The following is an 11835-nucleotide window of genomic DNA, read 5'->3' on the forward strand; positions in this document are numbered from 1 at the left end:
ACAATTGACTCCACAAATTTGTTAAATAGCATGTCATGTGACATCATGCAAACCCTGCAGCTTGTGACACAGTTGATGGGGCTTCGTGCCTGCTTACTTACTGTAAGAGCACTGACAAAGCAATCTAGATATCGCCGAATATGGCGCAAAAGCTATTCGAAAACTAATATGGAGAAAACATGACGTCTGGCGTTGTCTGTCATAAAATGCACTAATTGGAGTGTGATCAGACCACCTGCCGCATAAGAGAGCAGACTGGGCCACGGAGTGTGTGACGTCATGACATTGTAGGACACGGCCGATTTGGAATATGCGTTGGACACCTGACATAGCAGAGCGTGCTGGTGGGCTAGACAGTAGTTGATAGCTACATCTTGAGGTCAGCAGATATATCTGAATTGACCCGTGCACATATTTGGAAGAAACCTATACCAAGGCCCCGTTTCTCTACAGCAGCAAAACATTATCGCAAGCGTAGAGGCCAAATTCCAATATTTGTCTCCGAAGACCTCCGGCGCTGCATGGTTATACACAAAAACACAATACGCACACAAGAGAATTGAACCAATATTTGGTTCGGTTTATGGAGTTTATTGTCCCAAAGTCCGTCAGTCTATGAGAGACGCCGTAGTGGAGGGCTTCGTATATTCCAACCACCTCGGGCTCTTTAACGTGCAGTGATATGTCGCACAGAACAAGAACGCCTTGCTTTTTGCCATAAAAGCGGTAGCCATGGCCGGTATAGAGCTCGGAAGTGTGTCTCTGAAGGACTATTGAGAAGCTTCAGTTCAGTTTAGTCGTTCAGTCGTGTCCGACTCTTCGTGACACTATGGACCATGTCACGCCACGCTTTCCGGTCTCTCACTATCTTCCTAACATCACATAATTGAGAAGCTTAGCCTAAGCATATGCGGCGAGCATAGATTACAGATGTTGAGGAGAAGGCATAGTCGACCTGAGATTATAATGATATCGCATTTTCAACAAGCGTTCTAATTACAATTCTCTCAATTGATTATTCTGTCTGAAATGCGAGAGCATAGGTTTAGGCACGTTATCAGGTTACCTGCTAATCCAAGATTCCTTTTTTGTTCTGACCCCACGTATGGCTGTGCGCTGTGGTCTCCGCCTATGTGTGCATACAATGAAAAGTCTGAAGAGACTTTAGTAGCGTATTACGACTCGAAAACGGCCAAGGGAGCCCCGCTGCGGTGCTTGTGATGGTGCAAATAGTTTTAATGCTCAAAGGAGTCTTTGAAGACCCCGCTACATGGGCAGTATCCTTATTCTGGGACACCGCAAGATTAGACCCCATCTCACACCCGGTTTACTAGAGCCCTCTGGTCCTCCAGTGTGGAGCACTTCATGAGGGTAGGCTCTCATGCCTCTCGGGAAGAGTTTAGAGGAAGGGGCAATGTAGGGATTCTGACCGCATTCTCACACCATGGGAGAGGTATTGGAAGTCTCTCTATAGTGCACGCAACACCCATTGATATTGGTATCGAAGTGCTCGAGTACGGAAGGACACCGAACAGATCCTCTCTGCAGGCGCTGCAGAGGTCGCTCCCTCACCTTATTCAAAATCTTGGCAGGGGCCAATCGGCGAAGTGATTACGAGTCTCCAATACGGTGACGGAGTACCGGGGGTCGAACCCGACTTCCGGCGGCTGCGTTTAGAGTGGTGGAGGCGAAATGGAGAGTCGTTAGTGTGCTGTGTGATGTCAGTGCACAATAAAGTTTCCCAGGCGGTCGAAATTGCTCAGCAGTCTTCCACTACCCAGCTCATCTTTCTCTCTTTCTACGTTTACTCCCACCTTCCTTCTTTTCCTTATGACGCGGTTAAGGTGCCTAAGAGAATACTGTGACATATACTCCGTTTTCCCTTCCCCGTAAACCAAGTGTGATTTATATGTTCTCTTTGTTGGTAAGCTTAGTATGTTTTCCCGCTTGCCTCAGCTTCCTCATCCTTATATTAGATGAAGTTAAGGCGGTTACTGACTCGCATTCAACCTCGTAGTAATCGCTATCATTGTGAAAATATCTCCGAGAGGGACTCGAATCGCGATGCGAACGAAGCGCACTTTCCTGTCTGCCACATGACTTGAAACGTTTAGTGCATCTGACGCAGCCTATAGAGTGCAAACGATGCTACGCGAGCGACTTTCGATGAAGATTTTTTATCAATACATGCTTAACCAGGGCCCATCATTAAAATACGGCCCGTTGTAGTGAAAATACCTTCCTTGGTTCTCTGCATGTAGCTAATTGTTCATCCTGTAACTCAACCGGCTCATTCGTTTTCTTGCTTTTTATTGGCTCACCCTACTGTTTCTCCCATAAATTTCTAGAAAGATTCCGCAAGCGAAGAACCGATTTCTAAAATAAGATAACGATCATTCAAGGTTCTAGTTTGTAGCATTATAGGTAAGCACATTTTGGCAGCAATTCAGAGTAAGAATATGAGCTGACACCTTACTCCTAGACAGAGCCTCTCAACAGCTCACATTTCTGCCAAACGCCAACAGCAAATGTTTTGCATGCGCAGGTAACAAACTACACGTTGTTCTCATCGATGGAGTTTGTCGGCGTGAGCGGACCGACGTGGGATGATCAGCCGCCGTTCCAGTGGAGTACGAGCGGATTCAACGACAGCCACGTCGGCCACCCTGACAAGTGGCAGTTTGGTCCGGTCCACCACACGTGGGAACCGTTGCGCCTTGAGTGGCGGCAACAGTGGGAGAGCCCTTCGGGCGCCTCTCAGCCCTCGCGGACAGAACACGTCGCTCTGTTGTGTGCTGTGCTCTCGACGGCACTGCTTCAATACTTGTGAAGCTAATCGGCCCAGACCCTAGTACTTTACCAATTCACATTGTGATCACTGCTTCTTCCGCTAAACCTCTCAAAAAATGCGAGGTTTGTCTAGTAACCCACCCAGTTGGAAAAAGACATATTTTTGTTGTCACAACAGAAGTAGTATGTGAGTTGTTTAGAGTAAACTTGTTGTGACAAGTCAAATTTGTGCAGTAACATCACAATTTTGTGCTGCTGCAATAGAAAATTGCTACAGAACCAAAGGCATTAAAAAACGTAACGCAGAATAAAGTATAGAACTACAAAAAGCACTAGAGAACCTTAGAGCCGTTTGATATTTTAAAACAACTACAGGATATTTTATCGAATTATGACACTCATTTCTACGTTTTTTATTTCGACTGGTATGTCTAACGATAGAGATGCAGTTCGCTCGTTTTTCCTCATTGCGCTAGGAACTCGCGGCATTTGTGACACCTTAACTGGCGTCAGAACAGAGTAGACAGAAATGTGTTTTTCTGCACATAATCTTCCTTGTATTTTACCTCGTAGTCCTCTCTACTTTTCGCCCTATAAGCAGCCTTGTCAAATATCTGGCAGCCCGCAACGGTGGCCAGTGGTGACGACGCTTAACTACTGACCCTGAGATCTTTTGTTCAATCCAGACCACAGCCATCAGTATCGAATGCAGTGGTTTTCGATACCTTCTACCGATGCCCAACACATTCATCATCATCATAATCATTAGCCTGACTATGCCCACTGTTGGGCGAAGGCATCTCCCATATTTCTCCACTTAAACCGTTCTGTGCTAGCTGCATCCACTTGGCCCCTGCTTATTGGGACCGATACTTTTTAACATTTACATAAATGATATAGTAAATATTAGCAGTATTGCACATTATATTGTTTACGTTGATGATACCAGCCTTTTCTTCCAGCCGAACAACATCTATGATCTCAAACACTATGCAAATATGGCATTAATGAAACTGCTTCAGTGGAGTGGAACAAACGGTTTGGAAATAAATGCTAGTTAAACAAAAGCTCTGTTATTTGCACCTGTGCAAAAACATATTAGTCGCGATTTCAACGTGCAACTTGGCTCAGAGAAAATAAATCTAGTAAGTGAAGCTGAAAGCTTAGGGGTAATCTTTAACCAGCACTTAAGTTGGAATACGCATGTGGACGATGTTTTCCAGAAAGCTAGGAAAAGTTACTGGTTTGGTTTGTTGGTTCAGGCAAATGCTTCCTTTAAAAATTAAACTTCTGCTTTACAGGTCACTATTTTTTTCTCACATCAAATATTGTATCCTTATCTGAACTGACACAACCCAAGATAATATCAATAAATTGTGCCTACTGCAGAAAAAAGCCATTCGACACGTAGCAAATGTCCCCTATGACGCCCATACTAATGAAATATTTTCCTCTTTTAATGTGCTTCCCCTCCAGCACGTCCACAAATTCAACCTCATTATTAAATACAAAGAAGCTATCAGACATAACATTAACACTTTTATAAACATATGCAATCTTAGAAGAACACTAGAAACATTTTACCTGATTAGAAGAAGGGAATTGTGGGTAATTCCCTTTTGACGTAGAAATCTTGGCCTACACAGACTACAATACCACATGCCGAAGTAACTTAATCTAGGAAAATAACATCTTAAAAAAAAAATGGAAAGAACACCTGATATTAGGAAGCACGTAAACCTGCCATTTGTTTACTCTTTTTTTACTTTCTTTACTTTTTGTTTTTACTTTTTTCTTACAGTGAATACCAAACAATCATTTCGTGCAAAGTGTGCATTTCAATGTCCCGTATTTTCTTTTTTTTTTTTTACTGTGAATACCAAACAATAATTTCGTGCAAAGCGTGCATTTCAATGTCCTGTATTTTCTTTTTTTTTACTGTGAATACCGAACAATCATTTCGTTCAAAGTGTGCATTTCAATGTCGGGTATTTTCTTTTTTTTTGGCTGTTGTTAATCTGATTTTCTGAGCATGTGCATAAATACGAGGTGTTGTGTTCGAGAGTGTGTGATCTGAAAGCATAGTGAATTTTGTTTTGTGCATAAGTGCCTCTTTTTTTTTTCTTCCACCCATGCCAAGACAGGGGCAGGAATCTCGTCGAGCTACTAGTGCAGTATCTTTTTGTTCCTGCCCTAGTATTTTTGTACAAAATACTGAATAATGGATGTGGACTTGGATTTGAATATCATATCTTTCAACATATTCTATCTTTCAAAAATCACTTTAATCAGGCACTGCACCGCTCGACTGCAGAGTGGGCAAAGTAAATTCAGTAGCAAGAAAAGAGACTCCATCTTTCTATTATAGTTACTGTTCGATATCTATAAATAACCTTCCGTCTATACAAATGAAACATGTAATGTTTTCTTATATCACGAAATTTCTTGCAAATGCTCATTTCCCTACGCAGATTTATAAAGGGTTTTTTTTTTTAGACTCAGTTAGGTCTAATTATAATTGACCTAAGGTCCAACTTTAATCTCAATATCATAGCGGATGCCTCCTTCGACACGGTTCCGCACCAACGGCTTGTTTTGAAGCGGTCTTAGTATCAATTATTTTGTTCTTGTCTGGATTCGGAGCTTTCTAACTGACCGGATTTTATTTTTCTCGCTAATAAATGGTCATCACCCCGCTTTTTTGTTATATCTGTAGTACCCAGGCCACAGTCCTGGGTCCCCGGCTTTTTCTTATTTATAAAAAAGTCCTACTAACTGACATATACACTAACATACGCTTTTTTGCTGGCGATTCTGTTGCTTACCGCCCTATAATTACTCACAGTGATCGCAAGCTTCCTCAGTCTGACGTAGATTGCATTTCATCGTGGTGTGGTAAATGGCTTAAGTCCATTAATGTGAAAAAACCTCTTTGCTTTCCTTCAGTATGAACTATCTTCAAAGTACTTAACTGCTAACTCAGACATCACAGCCGTGAACACATATAAAATACTTGGCCTTCATTTAACGGATGATCTTAAGTAAACATACCACGTAAAACAAATATGAAAGGAAGCAAATCGATTTCGATGGTATTTTCGGCGAACACTACGTCTTGTACCACCATCGTTGAAATCACTAGCCTAGTAACATTTTTATGGCGCAACTAGAGCATGCTTGTGCTATTTGGGGCAATAATCAAAATAATCAATAAACACACTAGAACCAAACTGAACTGCAACGCTGATCTCTTTCATTTACCTAACCGGCGTACTATCGCAAGACTGTCTACTTCACGCGCGAGTTTCGTATTGTCCCTGCGTGCCGCACATCCAGCCGCACGAATCACGGAAAGGACACCTATCCTCCCCCAGCCCGCACACCTGCGTATCCGTATTCATTTTTCGTCCGCACAGGCAAAAGACTGAAATTACTTGCGAGCCGACGTCGGGCTCCATGCTGACCCACTGCTATTCAAATCATCAATTGAAGCAATATTATGCCCTGTAACCCACTGCTTCATCTAATTCAAATTTAATTGGGCCTCTGATGTTGTAATAAATATATCAATAAAATAAATCGTTAAGTAGCGTGAACGCCCACGTACGCATTAATTTTTAAGACACATATACAGGTTACTAGAAATGATATAGCAACGCGGATTGAAGAAAGCATTGGGCGCCATGTTTTTTCGCAGAAAGTATTGTCTGGTTTGTTTATTTGTTGAAACGACGGTTGCTGGTTGATAACAATTTGCACCTGATAGGAACCGTACTTCCATTAAAAAGGAACCAACATTTCTAGGTATCACTTTTGAAGTAAAAGAACCCAATATGCGTCTCTAAAATAATGCATTACCCTACATCACGGATGGATGCTGTGCAAGCGTAATGCGCGAGGGTGGGTTGATATGTTGCTACTGTTCGAGAACAGGAGGCTTCCTGCAGGCCTGCATTTTTTATGTTAGTGCTAACCACTGTATATACAATGATTCGCTGTGCCTACCGCAGAACTGCGTTTTTAGGAAATTGAGTTGAACCCTGAGCAGGGCGTGCATATGTAAAATAGTGAAATTCACAACACAGTCACCAAATTATCGGTCTTAAATAGTTTGAAACCGAAAGTGCCGTCACTGGAGCCTCGAGTTGCGATATCAAGTAAGTGAACAGAGCCAGCAAACCGCAAGTGCGTGGGAGCGAAGAATGATGTTTATTATGAAGGGCGCTGGTGTTTCTACTAGCAACCCTTGGGCCGAGACACGAGCAATGGTTGTCTTGTGCGCACGTGTGACTGACGATACATTCCGCCGTAGAGCCAGTAAGACACCATACAGTTAATAATCAGTAAATTGAAATTTCGATGGCAACAATGTTAAAGAAAAGAGCAAGGAAACTTCATTCTGCAAAACCCTACTGATAATGGAAACCTTGGAAGCACGAGAACAAAATATCAAAGAAATTTGATATTGCTCATTTTTCGTTTTGTATTTTCCCCTCCTGTTACAGCCCCTTATGGTGGCTGACAGTATTAATAAATTAATGAATGAATGAAATTTCAGGTCGCCTTCTTATTTGAGGCCTACACATTGCCTATAATATTTTAAAAATAAAAACAAGAAAACAGTCTTTCTGAAAAATATGAAGACAACCTCAGAGTCACATGTTGTGCTCATACTCAATGGTCACAAGAGCAAAGGAAAAATAATTTCCTGCCCTTTGCCCTTTTTATTTCATTCATTATGGCTTAAGTTTTGATTATGACATCAAGTGTCTAAAAGAAACTACAAATTAACTAAATAATATTCTATGTATTGCAAAAAGCTTGTTTATTTCGTGTTTCGAGCTCGATACGCCTAGCTGTGTGTTCACAATTGCATCGAAAACTTGGCTAACCCAAGTGCCCTACATCGGGTATTCTACAATACCCACCTTCTAGCCAAGCTAAGAGACTTGACAATTTGCATAACCCTCTCTGTCGCGACAAAGTCACGACAGTTTCGTGCTCACCAACTGTACACCTGCACGTATTGCCGCCACATCTGGGGCAGCTACAGTTGCTGCTAGCGGCTGATGCCTGGGCTACCGTACAGTTCGTGAGCACCTTGCATGGCTACCACCTATCTCCGAGCTGTCTAATTTACCCGCCACAACTTCTGAACGATGTCATGTTTCTCGGCAGGTAACTAGGCACCACACAATGCATACAACCTCCTCAAAGGTCGTGGGTTTCGACGAAACTCTCAGTCCCGATACAGCCCCAATGTTTCGACGCCCACCTACTGCGTGCGTAGATGTACTGTCTCCAGCCCCTGGGACGGCTGCTGTCGCGGCCAGCACGCCTGTTGGCTGAGTCTCAGGCCGATCACTAGCGCCTGAGCACCTTTGTGCTTGATGCCACCAACCTACTTCCAGCTATCTTGGAGTCTGCTCCTTTACCCGCACACGACTTTACATTGCTCGACGGACGACACTACACGACCCTGTCTACACCGCCTCCTCAAAACTTAGGAGGACGCATAAGCTTCGCGTTAAGAGCAGTGAGCGCTATCGCTACTATTTAGACAGCGAAACAAGTGAGGTAATAATTGCGCTGTTATAGCGAGCGCAATTAGTGTGCTCCACCCCCCCCCCCCTCACTTCCGTCCCATACCGAACGTTTTCTCTCTTATCGACTACTCTATTCCTAAATTGCATGGGTAGTCGAGCACCGCCATGACGAGGAGAGCCATCCTGAAACGAAGCTCCAACAGTATTGCATGCATCTTTTTCTACGTCGCAGCCGCAGTATCAGCCACTCGTTCGATCACACGTGTTCAAACTCAGAAGCACAGGCGCAAGATTGTGCATCCACAATATGTTAATTTCATTCCTTAATCACCAATCCTTAATTACTATTAAATCAGTCATACTAACAACCACCGCCAATCAATCAACAAACTCTACATATGTCATACACCCTCGATACAACGCGTCCATCACTTTTCTAGTCCATATTTTTACTCGTGCTTGAGGTAAGAGTGACATTCCCACCAGAAGGCGGTGGCGTGATCTTTTTGGCACAGACGTATCAGGTAGGAGTTCCGATTGACTCCGCATCGGCGTCACCAAAATATTTTTGTCCAGTAGAGATTTCACATACTGTTGGAAGCGCAATCTCTGCTCGGAGTGTGACAACGGATTGACGGCGCAACAAGAGCAGTACGCTGCCCATGAATTCAGGCGCGTTTGAACGGCACCCTCGGTCACGACACAGCGGCAATGGTCGTGCGCTCCCAAATTGCATTTCTATTGTTTAGTAATTATTATTGCGAAAGAAATACTACGCCTAGTATAACCCCTCGTCACGTGGTTAGTGGCCCGTGGACCCCCTTGCAAGAAGAAGAAAGCTCAGTCAACTTGGCTGTAATCAACGTGGTTTCAAAAATAAATAATTAAAACATCTTCAAAGCTTGAATTCAATATTGTCAGGACCATTATCACATCTAGAACTGTTTCCAATTACTAGCGTATAGCTAATCTATTAACTTGTTACAAATTTGGCGATCGCTCTATTCCACTTAACTTTCGTATTATGTTATTGATTATCAACTTATGCAAACTTCTTGAGCACGTCATAGATGCCCAACTCCTTATTATCATAACGATAATTTTATAAAATACTGGTGCAGGTTTTGCAGGGCATAATCAAGCAGATTTTTCAATCTCTTTTTGCAGACGTTGGAGAAGACGGGCTTAGGTTCACGAAAGAAACGGCGTATGCAAATATTGGGCAGTGTACTCTGCAACAACATCCATGGATAGATCCTCTTTCAATGACATGCACAACATCTAGCGCTTTACTGCAGGGATGCTCTAAAAATAATCAGCCTCCAAAATGTGCTTCAATTCACTCAACACGCCGTGATCTTCATTGCAGGCACCAGTCCTCACGACCATTGCAGTCACATGGTAATAATTAACGGCGACCACACGAAACAGTGACAAACATCTATTCATATGCTTCTACGGTACATGCATCTACGGCTATACCTATATGCAAGGCAGCCTAAGGCTTTTCCAAAAATCAAACATTTCAGGTCTGCTCAACATACGATGAGAAAATGAGGAGGAGGTTTCATATTATTCAATCATGCTAATGGGCCTCCACAGTATATGGCGTTCACGCATGGCAGGATATCACTGTGATCCTGATGTGCGTCCTGCACGAATTTTTTTCCGCGAGGCTGTCCATTCGTTTATTGGGATTGTGAAGTTTGTCGATGATAATCCTAAGTGGTTACCAAAGTTAGAACCTTTGATGGATCTAAAAGAATTTTAGAATGACAAAGCCAGCCCCTGCAGGCTTACTATATCAATGTCTTGTGTATGTTTCTGTTGTCTTGGAAACGTCAGGCAATAAAGAAAAAAAAGTATATCACATATACGTGTAACCTTTATAGACATTGAATGACGTACTGGGACATTTACTATTAAGCTGGCACAGATTAAAATACCTGCTGTGTACGCTACCGGTGACTCTTCCGATTTCATAATAACCCGTGCCTAAAACAAAAGAGTGTACCTACATAGATACCTTCGTCACCATAGATCTCCGCAATGGAGTTAAAAGCAATATCCGCCTATGGAAGAAGACATATATCGTTAATCAACATCACTGAACAACTTCATTTATATTTATCTCGGTAATATACTAAAAATTGACCAAACAAAATAAGACATTCGGCTCATACAAAGATCTAGGTACAAATTCCTATACTGAGCTTTGCATTTTGTGTAAGTAAGCGTTTGCTGTTTTAGTGGTATTGGAATGAAACATTATGCCTTTATTTCAGTATTCATTACTCTTCATGGGAAAATTGAATAAGGCGTTTTGCGTCAATAACGAGTACTGGAAATTTAAAGAAGGCGAACCGCATGACATGGAGGTAGTCGTTCGCATAGGAGGATGTTGTTGATCCTACGAACGTGCGTGTAACCGCCGACCATAAGGGCGAGAATAAGGTCGGAAATTTTCATTTAGGGCAAAAGTCGTGAATGACCTCCGGAAGTAACGAAGGGAAAATAGCTGGCCTTTGTTCATGGAACCCCTGAAAAACGCCTAAAGTTTATAATTTTTCAATAGCCAGCCACCAGACACGTATTTATCAAGTATTTATTTATTTAATAATAATGCAGCGCAATGTGTTGGCCAGGCAGGAGGGGCTTTACAGCAATGATAAAGTGAGCAGGCTACAAAACAATTAGAACAAAAATCGACTCTAGATGACATAAAAAAGAGACACAAGTACAGAAAACCCGGAAACGCAATACAACGGCTACACAGCGTACACTAAGCTAGTACTAGCAATAAGAAACATTACCACGCCAATCCTCCAATATTAAAAAACAAAACGCGCCAGAAGCGTAGACTGGAGGCGTACAGTGTACCTAGGAATGATGAAATACAGTCCTCAAATGAGAGTTACCAAGTCATGCGTAAGAGTGCACTAATGAACAAGCTTCACCGCTGTCGCATTGCTAAAATATATGATATTCAATACTAGGAAAAACTGCAGAGGTCCAAGGAAGTTTCAAGAACGTTAGCCATCTGCCGCAGCAGCTGTTGATGCTGCCGCTTCGATTTTAGCACGCTCCCGTGCTAGGTAAGCTACGAAGCAATGGGCTAATCTGCCTTCTTCAATGGTCTCAGCAGCCTGTCTGGCACGGCCGCGGTATGAGTATGTGTATTGTCGTATTAACTCAGGTTAAGTGAAAGAATGGTGCCTGCCTGCCTGCCTGCCTGCCTGCCTGCCTGCCTGCCTGCCTGCCTGCCTGCCTGCCTGCCTGCCTGCCTGCCTGCCTGCCTGCCTGCCTGCCTGCCTGCCTGCCTGCCTGCCTGCCTGCCTGCCTGCCTGCCTGCCTGCACGCCTGCACGCCTGCCCGCCTGCCCGCCTGCCCGCCTGCCCGCCTGCCCGCCTGCCCGCCTGCCCGCCTGCCTGCCTGCCTGCCTGCCTGCCTGCCTGCCTGGTACACATCATGTACTAAACCTAGGAATAACCTGGAATAG

At 43.3% G+C, this 11835-nt stretch overlaps 1 protein-coding gene across 1 annotated transcript in view; it reads left to right on the plus strand.

The window, feature by feature from the left end:
- Positions 1-4104, plus strand: part of LOC146174163 (putative aminopeptidase PLBD2) — an 87021-nt gene extending 82917 nt beyond the window's left edge. Inside the window, exon 13 of the mRNA XM_084585331.1 lies at positions 2546-4104. Within this exon, the coding sequence (XP_084441457.1) occupies positions 2546-2830 (285 nt within the window). The 3' untranslated portion in view covers positions 2831-4104. The remainder of the gene's footprint in view (positions 1-2545) is intronic.
- The last annotated feature ends 7731 nt before the right edge of the window (positions 4105-11835 follow it).

The sequence above is a fragment of the Amblyomma maculatum genome, chromosome 11 (genome assembly GCF_055883805.1).
Source record: "Amblyomma maculatum isolate TAMU_Amacu chromosome 11, ASM5588380v1, whole genome shotgun sequence".
Classification (NCBI taxonomy): domain Eukaryota; kingdom Metazoa; phylum Arthropoda; class Arachnida; order Ixodida; family Ixodidae; genus Amblyomma; species Amblyomma maculatum.